General features: G+C 38.1%; 2 protein-coding genes across 7 annotated transcripts; both read left to right on the top strand.

Moving 5' to 3' along the window:
• The first annotated feature begins 1,788 nt into the window (after positions 1 to 1,788).
• Positions 1,789 to 4,299, top strand: LOC116201026 (uncharacterized metal-dependent hydrolase YabD). Of its 4 annotated transcripts, XM_031532091.1 has the most exons (4): positions 1,789 to 2,000; positions 2,071 to 2,164; positions 2,279 to 3,368; positions 4,095 to 4,299. In XM_031532091.1, exon 3 carries the CDS (start codon positions 2,522 to 2,524, stop codon positions 3,365 to 3,367), a length of 846 nt encoding a protein of 281 aa, XP_031387951.1. In that variant the 5' UTR covers positions 1,789 to 2,000; positions 2,071 to 2,164; positions 2,279 to 2,521; the 3' UTR covers position 3,368; positions 4,095 to 4,299. The 4 variants fall into 4 exon arrangements, with proteins under 4 accessions (XP_031387951.1, XP_031387952.1, XP_031387950.1 ...); XM_031532092.1 differs by lacking the exon at positions 2,071 to 2,164 and having other exon boundaries at positions 2,346 to 3,368; XM_031532090.1 differs by lacking the exon at positions 2,071 to 2,164.
• A 1,335-nt stretch (positions 4,300 to 5,634) lies between these two features.
• Positions 5,635 to 11,875, top strand: LOC116200848. 3 transcript variants are annotated; one of them, XM_031531782.1, is made up of 9 exons: positions 5,635 to 5,851; positions 6,425 to 6,543; positions 7,162 to 7,330; positions 7,702 to 7,760; positions 8,726 to 9,526; positions 10,076 to 10,195; positions 10,693 to 10,983; positions 11,064 to 11,120; positions 11,409 to 11,875. In XM_031531782.1, the coding sequence occupies exons 1-9, from the start codon at positions 5,650 to 5,652 to the stop codon at positions 11,571 to 11,573; spliced, it is 1,983 nt and encodes a 660-aa protein (XP_031387642.1). In that variant the 5' UTR covers positions 5,635 to 5,649; the 3' UTR covers positions 11,574 to 11,875. The 3 variants fall into 3 exon arrangements, with proteins under 3 accessions (XP_031387642.1, XP_031387643.1, XP_031387644.1); XM_031531784.1 differs by having other exon boundaries at positions 5,694 to 5,851; positions 6,318 to 6,543; positions 11,409 to 11,806; XM_031531783.1 differs by lacking the exon at positions 10,076 to 10,195 and having other exon boundaries at positions 11,409 to 11,806.
• The last annotated feature ends 1,175 nt before the right edge of the window (positions 11,876 to 13,050 follow it).

Here is a 13,050-nt window from a genome sequence, read left to right as displayed (position 1 = left end):
TTCTTTAATTTTTAATTTGAATTCTCAATAATGTAATTAAAAATTATGACCACAATACAATAGACATTAAGAAGCCCGCTACTTTTAAGTGGACTAATAGAGAAGATTAAGGAGCAATACGGTGTTATTCCGATTTACGGCTCTAATACCATAAAGATTAGAAGAGAAGAGTTGACTGAATCCTCACTTAATTATGTGAGGTGACTTTTATTGCAATATATAGTCGTATACAATGTTCTATCGTGGAAACTATCTATACATGACTAAAATATGTAATATGTACAAGGTAAGCAATAATGACACAAGATATAAGAAGATTTTGGATAATCTTCTCTATTATGGACTAATTTTTTTTGGATGAGTAAATGGACAGACTTTATCCGTAATATAATATTGATATTCATTAAAAGTATCTATTCGTTACAGCTAAGTCAACCAAGTAAGAATTAGTCTCAATCAACATATTAGCTTAAACTTGTGTAATCCAACAAAAAGATAAATTTTAAAATCATAAATAAAAAGATACTACTTTAGTTGGTGATACATTTAAATAGGCCTTACTTACACGCGTTGGTTTTAGGTGATACGGTGTTGCGATTGGAGAGAGATTTTTCTCTCAGTGAATCTACCCCACTCAAACCTATATTAATTGGATTCGTTCAACGATAGAATATTAGGTGGTGTTGCTAATTATTTTGTATATTTACATTAAATAATAAATAATAAATGAAATTAAAAAAAACACGGTGGGATCCCAAATAATTTTTTTTCCTAAAAAATAAGGATTGACCCCAATCGAACCTAATTAATCGGGTTCATAGGACATTCAGATATCAAGTGGTGTCACTAACAAAAGTTTATATACGTAAATTAAAAAAATTGGAAATAAAAAAATTTAAAATTGAAAAAAAGAAAGAAAGAAAGAGGGGGTGAGGTCTCACGGATGAGGAAATCCACCCCACTCGCCTCAAGTGGCGATAGACCCATCATGATTTCTTTACTAGGCTGTCACCCGCACAATGCCGTCTGTTGAAAAATTTTTCTTCAACTTTTAATTTGAATTTTTAATAATTTAATTATAAAATCATGATCACAGTATAATTGGCTTTAAATAGTCCGCTAATTTTAAAACTTTACCTATAATGAGGGTAAAGTTTGTCCACTTAAAATTATTGTCGTCATTACAGCTAAATCAATCGAGCGAGAATTAGTCTCAGTCAACAGATTAACTTAAACTTGTGTTAATTGACAAAAGGATGTTTTTAAAATCTAAAATAAAAAGATGCTATTTAAATTGATGATACTTTAAAATAGGGCCTTTTACTTACGTTTATTAGTTTTAGGTGATTTAATGTTGTAATTGGAGAGTAAGATTTATTTCTTAGTGGATTGATCATATTCAAGCTTATATTAATTGGATTCGTTTGACGTTCAGATATTAGCCTATTAGGTGGTGTTGCTCGAAAAAAATAATTTGTATACTCACATTAAATAATAAATAAAAAATTGAAATTAAAGAAAATAAAGAAATCCTCCTTGAACATAAATTGTTCGGTTCGTAGGACTTTCGAATATCAAGTGGTGTGCCAATTAAAAGTTTATATACTTATATTAAAAAACTTAAAAATTGGAAATAAAGAAGTTAAAAAAAAGAGGGTGGTCCGACGAGTGGGGAAATCGAGTCCACTCGATTGGTGGTGGAGACGGATCGTAATCATTTTTTTTTATATATAATATACGATATATAATATATTATAATATAATAATATAGCGTAATGTCCCGATGGAATGATTTCTTTATGTTATCTGTTTTGGTGACGGTAATGAGGAATTCCTCAACTGACCGAAACTGAATCGGGTAATATCAGAGGACAGCATACTGTGTCGCGGCGGTTGGCTCGTCCCCTCGGCTATCAACGTTGGCCATGAAAGCAAGAAGTTTGCTGCTACGGAGGATGGCGACCCCAACCTGCTGCTAATCATCTTCTTCGGCTTGTCGAGTGTGTCTCTCTCTCTCCCTCTCTCCCTCTCTCCCTTCATCTATTCTGATTTTGCAGTCTTTTCCTCTAGCTTCGTGGGCTCTCATTCACCTCAATTGCTCCCAAATGTTTCGTGAAATTCGTCTTCTCCTCCAACTGTAGTCCGTCGGTGTCTCCGTATCCGGGTTCTTTCCGCCATTTCCGAGCATAATTTCGCGACAATCTTAATTTATTATCTCGTTCAGGCTTTTTGACGTCGTCCCTCTGAAAGTCTCCGTTTTTCAATTGCGCATATACAGTGCAGCAGCAGACTGACGTAATCATCCCGAAACGTAATGGGTGAAATCTTTTGATTTCGATGGCTAGGGATAATTCATTTCGCCGGTCTGCTCAATGATCTCTATGTATTCTATTGTCCTGTCGGGCTCTGCAAATTTGGCATCACGTGTGAAGTCCTTCGTATTCGAACAGAGCACTGTTTGAAGAACATGTTGGATTAAAGATTGCTGCTTTCTCCTGGATACTTTCACGCCACCTTAGCAATGAAACTGTTTGATTCGCATTGCCACTTGCAAGACCCGAGGATACTCGCGAGGGCACCCCGACTAATTGAACTGGCGAGCAATCACGGCGTAGTTCGGTTTGCTGTTAATGGGGTCCACGAGAAAGACTGGTACTTGGTAAAGCAGATGAGTGAGGACTTCCCCTGTACTGTCCCGAACTTCGGACTCCATCCTTGGTATGTCTTGGACAGGAGCCCTGACTGGTTCAAGACATTGAAACAGCTTTTCGAGGTTACTCCCACAGCCGCGGTGGGAGAAATCGGGCTTGATAAGGGCTCTCATGGGAAAAAGATCGATTTCGACGATCAGGTTCAAGTGTTCGAGCGACAGCTGGAGCTTGCGAAGGAGCTGAATCGACCGGCTTCAGTCCATTGCGTCCGTGCTTTCGCGGATGTCCTTGGCATTATGAAAAGCGTCGGGCCCTTTCCTTGCGGCGTAGTGCTCCACTCCTACTTGGGCTCGGCAGAGATGGTCCCTCAGTTTGCGGAGCTGGGGGCTTACTTCTCATTCTCGGGGTTTCTCATGTCAATGAAGGAATCGAAAGCAAAGAGGATGCTGAAGGCAGTCCCGCCAGAGAGAATTCTTCTGGAATCAGATGCACCTGATGCACTGCCCAAGTCAGAGCTAGAACCTCTGATTCCACTGGATAGTGACTCTGGGTCCCGTGAAGAAAGTTCGTCTTCGGACATCTCAGGGACTGAATCGCTCAATCATCCTGCCAATGTCCGACCCGTGCTTAGTTACGTTGCGCGGTTACTTGAAATGTCCACGGAAGAACTTGCAGATCGAAGTTATGAGAATGCAATGCGGGTTTTTTCCTTTTAAGGTATGATGCATTACTTCATAATCAATTCGCGGGATGCTTGAAGTCATCTCTCTGGACTGTTGTTTCATGTTATATCTAAAGTATCTTCAGGAGTTTGGGTGGGGAGTCATCCCCAAAACGAACTTCTATAGCCCGTGTATCTTTCTGTAGAAGATGTGCTAAAAGCTTATGATAATCACAACGTGATCTGTTTCGAAGTCGAAGTTCTATGTGAGCTGAGCTTCAATGTGATCTTTTCTGGATTCTTGGGATTAAAGATATGGATCGATATTTCTTCTGTGGCACTTTCTGACGGCATTTAAAATGCCGAGCGACATCTCCTCGGCTTCTGGCTACGGAGTGCTTCTGTTATTCTAGTTTCCCTCGTTACCTGCATAGCTATACTAATTTCCTTTCCCAGTGGATCCCGTGCTCAGTAGTATTGTATGCATAATGCATAGAGAGTGGTCTACTTGAGCTACTGTCGAGCTCTCGAAGCTTGGTGGCTCCAAGCATCGCATCATTTTCCGTGACCGAGCTATGCGAGTCTATTTAAACTGCTGTCAATCATGTGTCAATATGTCATCTTACGCAAACTGCAGGACTAAATCCCTTCTTTGAAACACTGAGATCTCGTCCGCTACATCTGAACAAGACCGACTTGAGTGCTGTCTCCATCGATCTCGAGAGAGTTCTATGTAGTGCTTCGTTTACTGATTTAACATGATACTTATTTTGACTGCACAGGTGCTGTAACCCTTGGATTAATCGCATGAAGCCGGCAAGACATGCGATCAGTCATCGGAGCTTCTCCAGCCTTTGATCTCACTGGTGCCAAGGTCACATGTCCTTTCTGCAGATGTAAATTCTATATAGACAGTGGTTCTGTAGTCTTATCATCGAACATATCGACCAGAGCAATGCATGCTTCAAAACTGATATTTGTGCATTCCATGCTCGGATCACGAACATGGCAAGAAAATTTCAGAGACAGCCATCCATCGGCCGTTCTTTTGAAGAAAAAGTTGGTGAAAATCCCCGGTGCTCTATTCCGCTTTATCTCGAACCAACCAAGCAACATCTCGAGTCGATTAAAATCGGACTGTTTGCACTTGTCATAACTTATAAGCAAGCGAATATCTCCATCTTGCCTATCACCGCCATGATCGAAATTACTGCAGAATCAAAGACCAAATAGTTTGAGCCAGTCACATTACGAACAGGACAATCTGTTGCGAAGAAATGGAATTTGCAGTCCTCCTGAGATAACATGGTGGATTTTTTTTCCTTATTTTATATATCAGGAAAAAAGGGAAAAAAAAAGAAAAGAAATCTACTTTCTATTGAGAATGAGAATAAACTCCGAAAATAAAAATATTTGGAGTAACTTTTCAAATTTAAATTGACGGAAAAACATATAAAAAGTCAAAATTACGCGGCGTCATCTTTCTTTCCATTGGCGGACAAAAGTTCACGTACGGCAAATTCCGCATGGTGGAGCAGTTATTCCCTGCATCAAGTGCACCAGTCTCAAGCTTAGAAAGTCAAAATCCACCAATCAGAGACAAGAGATTGTTGTTTCCCAGCTTTATATCGGGTACGAGGATGAAGAGAGCCAGAGCTGCTGGTGCAGACGATAATTCCTTTATAGACTCGAACAGGCGGATTCCGTAGGAATTATTGATTACAGTTGGGAAAAGTTTTCGAGTCCGAAACGGCGAGAATAAAATTTCTTCATAAATCCTCTGGTTAGAAAAGCGAGCAAGAGAAAAGATATAAACTTCAGTTTAGCCCCCAAAGTTCGTATGAAGTCTCAAAATGTTCTCTCGGTTCGATACCGTACCATTTCCTTATAATTTGTCACCGAATCCCAAACACACAAATGCAGTCGGAGTTTATTGACGAGAATGTGGTCACCATTTGAGGATGAAGACTGCGAATCTTTCTCAATCCCTTAGTAATATAACAAAATCATACTAATAACATTTATGCTGTCAGCATTTAATATTAAAATTGTATGACATATGTCGTAGCATGGATTCGATTAAAAAATGCATTGTTGATACTCAGTCATAGATTAAGGTCGAATTGTGACGAATGTCGAATCCACCATTCATCGCCCATTTTGTGATGATTAACGTTACTCATTTCTCCTGACGGTCTAGGCGGTATGGATAGAGTATGAGAGGGTAGTCACCTTAGTTGGCCGAGTTGAACCGAGGAAAGTAAAACTACGAAGAGCATTCTTGAGATGATTACAAACTATAGGGGTCAAATCGAAAATATATTGAGCCCTAAAACGATGAAAATCCGAAGAAAGCATCCGATTTTTATCCCAAAAGAATTCCTTTTCGTGCCACTGAAGCTTCTCTGCTCTTCTTCTCCTTCTCCTCGAAACTCGCTCTTCAACTCAGCTCAGCTCAGCTCCACCGGTACATCACTTTCTGTTGATTCCTCATCAGCAGCGGTGACTGAGTCAACTCGGCAGCGTCCAAAGTCACACTGTGAGTGGGGAACTGACTGTTCCGCTGCATTGAACTAACTGTCCTATTTATTCGATTATGATGTAATTTGTATGCAAATTGAGCGAGTTTGCTGCAAATGTTGATCGGTTTCTTGCGCATTCGCGTGCTCACTTGGCTTAATTTTGTGGAACTTGCATTGATCAGAGTGTGTGCTCTGTATGCTCATTCTTGATGGTTCTGTAATTGGGATGCATGCGTGATTGGATTTCAGCACTTGATCTTCTTCCTTCGGAGTGATAATTCATGAGCTATCAGATTGTTGTATAATTTGATGAATTTTTGTTTTTGGACAAGTTAATTTAATGGACTTGAGCACTTCTGAATTGCTAAATGCGTGGGATTTTATGCAATATGCATTGTGATTTCCAATTGAAATGGGTAATGTTCATTTCTGCTATGCGGTGTGTAATTTTTTGTTTTCCATTTTTGTTTGGTGATGATCCAGGAGCTGCATGATTGAACAACGATTCACATGCTACTTTGTGTTTACACCTTTTGAGCTTCCAGTTTAGTGTATTTTAGTTGCATGTGGTGGATTTTCCATGGAAACAGTGGTTGGAGTAGAGGGGAGTGACGACGGAAAGTTCGAAGACAGCGAAATCGAAAAGTTTATATATGACACATCTCCACCTAAACAGGCTGAGGACCCGGTTGTCTACAAGCTTGTTCGGGTAATCTTTTCTCTGTGATGGAATTTATCTTTGAAGTGGTATTGTTTTGATTTAGCTTTCAACCTATCCAAGTCAAAATCTGTTTTTCCAAGAGAAATGGTTCCCTCATACTTGTTTTTTCAGTTCTTAGTTTTCTCAGCAACCAATGTTCTGTATCCCCCTTAATAAGTTTGTAGGAAATGTCACTGTAATTCCTTTTCTTTTTTGGTATAAAAGGGCTGGGAATCTGATAATTCGGTTGTTCTATCTGTATTACTGTCTTATTTTCCATCTCATCTCCTCTTCTAGTTGAGGTGGGAATCGGGATGAAAAATTGGAAAAGAAAAGTGCTGCTTATATCACTCATAAGATGAATTTCTTGCGGATTTTGCATGAGCACTTTATTTTCTGAATTGATGTACATAGCATATCTAGCTCCGATGTTGTTAGGCAGATCCAGTGCTCTACAAATATAGATTATCACATCACTTTGGCGGCGCGACAATAGTGCAGATCATTTACATATATCAATACAACTTGTCAAAGCCGCTTCAGAATTTTGTTGGCTACTTTTGTGTGCTGACTGATCTGAAAGTTGAATTCTGATTCATTATTGGTCATATATCTCCTGAACTGAAGGTTGAAGGTGATGGAAGCCTAGTGCCTGCCACAGATGATGAAATCATGGAAGTGGCAGATCTGCTTAAAGATGAAAGTATCGACATGGACATTGTTAACGACAACGACAAAAACATGTGCATCACCATTGAGGAGTCTTCTAACGCAACTACCCTGTTAGAAAGCTCAGGTTTCTACATGAATAAACCCCAGTTATCTACCTGTGTTACTAGATGAGCTTATTTTACAATTTGGTGATTAGAGAAAGGATGATGGCTTATACATCTCCTTTAGTTTCATGATGTTTGTATGTTGTCTTAATTTTTCTTTCTATTTTGAATTTCAATCATGATTATTTGTATCGATACTACTTCCTTTTCCCCCTCTGTTCATGGAAGAGTTGCAATGACTATATATACGTAGAAACAACATACAAAATGTAACCGTGAACCACTGGATTTTCATAATAATGCTTCAAAAGGAGAGTGGAAAAGAAAAAAGAAAACTTTTGCAACATTTGGCTGGCCATCCTCTAATGCTTTATTGGGAAATATATGTCAGGTTTTCTACAATGTGAGAAGGATGAAACTGATGCAGGAAACATAGATGCAATGGTTCAGGTACTGGTCTGCTTTCTCACTAGTTGACCGCCCCTTTTTCAATTAAATACAAGTCAATCAGTAACTGCTTTTAGGAACTTCCTCTTATGGATGTGCACATGTTACTATATAGATCTTGGTAAATTGAATTGTTGTATCAATCTATAAGAGTGCGTTTGGATTTAGAGTTAAGTTGAGTTGAGTTTTGGTTTTAATTGGTTTGTAATGATTGTATTGTTGAATTATGAGAAAAAATGTGAAAATGTAATAAATAATTGAGAGAAAATAATGATTAAGTAATGATTATGTTGTTGAATTGTGAAAAAGTAATGAATAGTTGAGAGAATTTAATATTAAAAATTGAATTGAATGGTTAAAAAAATTTAAAAAATTTAAAAAATGTAATGATTGTGATGTTGAATTGAAGATAAGTGGAGTTGAGTTGAAAATTTTTTAAAAAACAAACACACCCTAAAAATCTCGCGAGAAGATCAACAACATTTTTTCAAATAATGAAGTTCCTTTATATTTAAACCTTTGTCTTCAGTTTGGTTAATCTTTTGCATTGGAACCATCCAATGAGTGTATCTGTTCTTTTATGAGCTTACCCTCAATCTTGTGAGCATTTTTCTGCTTTTGGCAATAAGCTTAGGACCTCTACTTCAGTATTTCATTGTCAAATTTACCCTGTCTTGATAATTTTGTAACTGTCAGTTGCAACTTGCAATGCCTCTCTACTTGGCTTACTTATCCTATGACGAGTGGACACTTATGCGTAGGTTTCTAGCTTGTTGGGCTAGTAATATTGTTCTTGATCCTTTCTCGGTGCTATAAAATCTCTTTTATTAGAGAATATATGGGAGACAAGAAGATCATCTCCTTTTATCTCGACTTATTATTCTGCTGATTTGAATCTGAGCTGGTTGACCAACCGGTCTGGTTTTCTTCCTCACACTGATGAGAAACTGCAATGCTTTCTCTTGTAGGATAGTGCTGTTCCTTTATTGGATAATTCAGATGCCAGGGATATTATCCGATACAGCGATGCTGGAGAATGCTCCAATCCTCCAGATCCAATGGGAAGTGAATTGTCACCTGCTGCTGTCTCTGGCAGTTCGAAGCCCGACTTTTCAAAACTAAAGGGAGAAATTTGCCTCGATAACCTGTCTATTAGAGAACTTCATGAAACTTTTAGGGCTACATTTGGGCGAGAAACTACTGTCAAGGACAAGGCTTGGCTGAAAAGGAGAATTCTCATGGGATTGACCAACTCGTGCGATGTCTCAGCGACAAATTTCACCATAAAAGATAACAAAGTACCGACAACAGGAAATGAAGGAAACTCTAAGAAAGAATGTAGTCTGGCTAAATTTTCTGGTCCAGTTAGAGCAATGGATGAAAGCAACAAATCCTCAGCAGTTGAGAACATTAACTATGAGGAAGATTCTCAAGTAGTATCTGCTAAGAGATTGAGATCTCATGTCTTAGTTGATAGTTACAAACCGGATGGCACAAATCAGGAGGAAGCAACTGCCAAGAGAATGCGGAAGCCAACGAGAAGATATATTGAAGAACTTTCAGATGTAGAATCCCGAGAGCGCACTAGCAGGCTAACAAGTTCATATAGGGGTTCTGGGCAGGGCTCTCCTCAATCGTATGCCACAAAAAGTGTCCGTTCTGATAGTAGAACATTTGTTACAAGGCTGGATTCTTTTGCTGGGTTTCAAGTGCCATGTGTCTCTCGACTCAGAAGAAGCCGGCCAAGGAAAGATGTTATGAGCCTTATGGTACTCATGAATTCTCAATCTCATTTTCTTGTTTACGAGGCTTAAATACATTAGACTACTTCTTTTTGTCATTTAAGTTTGACAACTTTGTTTTATTAGAAAGCATGGATTACTTCATCACTAATCTACCTTTTTCTCCCTTCTGATTTAATGAATAGTCTAGTCATTTTTACTATTTGGCTTGTATATGATGCCTCCATTTGTCTTATGCGGAAAAACTAAGCTTCTGATATGGCATCTCTCGGTTTCGGTAGTTACGTTTCTTGAATATAGATCTTATCATCAATTTACCACTTCTCCCTTCCAATTCAATGAATAATCTAGCAATTTTACTATTTGGCTTACATATAACGCCTCTATTTATCTTATGTGGGAAAACTGGTATCTCTAGGTCCGGGTAGTTATGGTCTTCAAATACATATCTCAGAATTTTTACCTGCAAAGAGATTGAACTTATATCTTGGACTTAGTACCTTAGAGGACTAGCAATGGCAAAGTTATCAGAATAACACGATCAGCTTGATTTTCATTCTTTGCTGTATTTTGTAGAAATTCCATCATAGCAGTATGGGAGCAGCAGCAAAGATAGTGAAGAAGGCTCTTCATAGTTATCAATCAGCTAATGAGGGTGGGAACAATTATGCAAGAGTCAATTCTATTCCAAAGCAGGTGCATTTTCTAGTTAATGAGATTAGTATCTCTCCATTTCCCTGTGTGGGGTGTTGAATCTGGATCATATGAATTCCCATCTAAGGATTCTGGTCTGAGGATAACTTTGCTATGCTTGTCAATTTTTCCCGCATTGACAGCATTATATTGTTGTAATTGGCATTTAATCTCCTTGTTTTTGGGTCCAAAGCTTCAAACATTGACGATCCTATCAATGCAATAATATAAATGCGAACTGGAGCTCAAATATTATATCTATTAGGGATAAATTCATACTCATCGTAGTTTAAGGTTACATTGAGATTTCCATAGTGAGAAGATATCACATATATATTCCTAGTATATCCCTAAGAGTATCTGTGGTTTATTACATTCTTCAATTAACCTTCACTTCAATTGATTCACTCTGATAAAGGATAACCTTGATGGGAATGTGATAATATCACGCAGTTTGCTATAAATAGGATTACTAACTTGAAACTTTATTCTGCCTTCAGCTTGTGGAGGAATCTGAGATATATGGACACACCGCGGTTACAAATAACACTGAGGGAGACCAGAATACGACCCAAAGAGATTCAGGCTCATCTGAGGATGTTTCCAACGATAATGTGGTAACTGTTCCGACGGCAAAAGGAGGAATGAGAAGAAAACACCATCGAGCTTGGACTCTCTCTGAAGTGATGAAGCTAGTTGATGGTGTTTCCAGGTATGGAGCTGGGAGGTGGTCCGAGATCAAACGTCTTGCATTTGCTTCATATTCATACCGCACCTCTGTTGACCTTAAGGTATAAAACAAATTATTTTCTGCTTGAAAGAAAGTCGATTCCCAAATATTTCTGTGCTGAATATGTTTCATTTTTTGTAGGACAAATGGAGGAACCTGCTGAAAGCAGCAAACTTTGCTTCAGCCCCTACAGATCTGGTTAGCAATATTTTCAGACATTCTTGGCTATGTTTAGTATTAATAAAAGTAGTCCTATAATTTCTAGCATTGTCGCTGTTTGCTTTTATGTCATTTATTGCTCATTAGGCTAGGTTCTCTGTCAGGTTGTGAGCTCATTTTATTTTTCTTGCTTCTCTTTTTGTCTCTCGTCATGAACTTCCCGAGTTTATGCTTTTGCTTTTCCTGCATCACTAGATTCTGATTCCATTTAATCAAATTATACTTGCTTCTCTCAATTAACAACTGCATGTTTATCTCTAATACTAGATGAACTCGAGGAAACATGCTGTGACTCCAATTCCGGCCCCTATCTTATCCCGTGTTAGGGAGCTTGCCGAGAGAAATGGCCAGGCCTCTCCTTCGAACGTAAGCTCAAGCAAATTCGGGCTCAGTGGGAGAACTCCGACTGGATCTGCACCAGGGTACTTGTGACAGTCCAAGTAAAACATCCAAGTGAGTAATCGCCTCGGTCTCTAACTCTGGATAATAAAGATGGCCCCATTGTATGTAACTTGTAGGGGAAGTATATTGGAGGACGACGATCAGTCTGTGTCATATGCTGACATGGGTGTATCTTTGTGTGCTAGTTTCAATTGGTGAAGGTAGGTATGTTAGCTTAGCATTGTAAAGTGCTTGGATCTTTGCCTTTAAAGTGACTTAGCAAACTGTCGAAATTGTTAAGTGAGAGCCAGCTTCTAATTGTCTATACTTAAGATTGATGTTTGTTGTGTGCATGAGGGTCGTCAGGTATGCTTCCACAAAAGCTTATAAACCATTCGGGTTACAAAGCTTACTGGGCTGTACCACTTGAAAATTACCTGGTTAGTACCAGGACGTCCGTTGGAACCAGCAGTATCAACCATTGCCATTATGTCTTCAGGAATTGCTCGGGAATCACTCTCACATCGAATTCCAATTGTTTGGATGAACTGAGCTTTTGCACTATTGAAAATTGATGACTAAAGGAAATTGTACCTGATACCTACCATTTTGGGATGACTTCGAGCGACTCCACTGGTACAGAAATACGGGGCCAGACTTCGTAATGAAACAATTCTGCATCAGTCGAGAAAGTTGCCTTTCAAAGAAAGGATGGTTTTGGTATCTAAATCATGGATATTGCCTACACGATAATGACATTTTATTTTATGTATTAATTTAAATTTGGTTCACATAAAGGAGAGGGAGAATATTGGGGGATTTTTCCACTCTCACGCCATCCTCCTTTTTTCTTTTTTCTTTTTTTTTCAAAAAAAGATTAATTATATATATTTTTATTTAAATTAAGTGTAAATAGTTCTTCCAGTGTGTATCATCTACCATTCAAAGTTGATTGGATCCGATTAATCAAAATTCGAGGAATATCGATTTACAATCATTGGTTTTTTTCAATTATAATATTCGAATTTGAAATATTATTTCAGGAAAGAACCACTGAATCAGTCAAAAACTAACCTACTCCATATGAAGGGGCAAGTAGGACTGATTTTTCTATTCTCACCCATCCTTCTTTTTTTTATTTTTTAATTATTAATTTTAAACTTTTTATTTAATTTAAGCGTACTTTTTTTTCTGGTGCGCAACACCTACTCATGTCAGGGGTGGCAAGTATGGGGGTTATCGCAATCTCACTCAACCCTCCCTTCTTCTTTTTTTCTCCCTTCTTTTTTTTCTCCCAAAAAAGGTTAATTTAAAATTTTTTATTTAATTTAAGTGTAATAGTATTTCCGATGTGTGCCATCTACCATTAAAAAATCGAATGAATTTGATTAATTTAAATTCGAGCGATGTCATTCTACGATTATGGATTTTCTCCGATCATAAGATTCACACTAACATCGCTTGAGGGACACAAGCATTAAATCAATGAAAAACTAACCCATATTGTAAAAAATCTATTTCAATTAAT

The sequence above is a fragment of the Punica granatum genome, chromosome 3 (genome assembly GCF_007655135.1).
Source record: "Punica granatum isolate Tunisia-2019 chromosome 3, ASM765513v2, whole genome shotgun sequence".
Taxonomy (NCBI): domain Eukaryota; kingdom Viridiplantae; phylum Streptophyta; class Magnoliopsida; order Myrtales; family Lythraceae; genus Punica; species Punica granatum.
The sequence above is the reverse complement of the archived record's forward strand: the minus strand, read 5'-3'. Positions and strand labels throughout refer to the sequence as shown.

Bases quoted from the DNA above. Each gene is read 5' to 3' on its own strand.
- LOC116201026 (XM_031532092.1), top strand. From the start codon at position 2,522: ATGAAACTGTTTGATTCGCATTGCCACTTGCAAGACCCGAGGATACTC.
- LOC116200848 (XM_031531782.1), top strand. From the start codon at position 5,650: ATGAAAATCCGAAGAAAGCATCCGATTTTTATCCCAAAAGAATTCCTT. The intron at 6,544-7,161 runs GTAATCTTTTCT...CCTGAACTGAAG, and splicing joins TTGTCTACAAGCTTGTTCGG to GTTGAAGGTGATGGAAGCCT. The intron at 11,121-11,408 runs GTTAGCAATATT...CTCTAATACTAG, and splicing joins CTTCAGCCCCTACAGATCTG to ATGAACTCGAGGAAACATGC.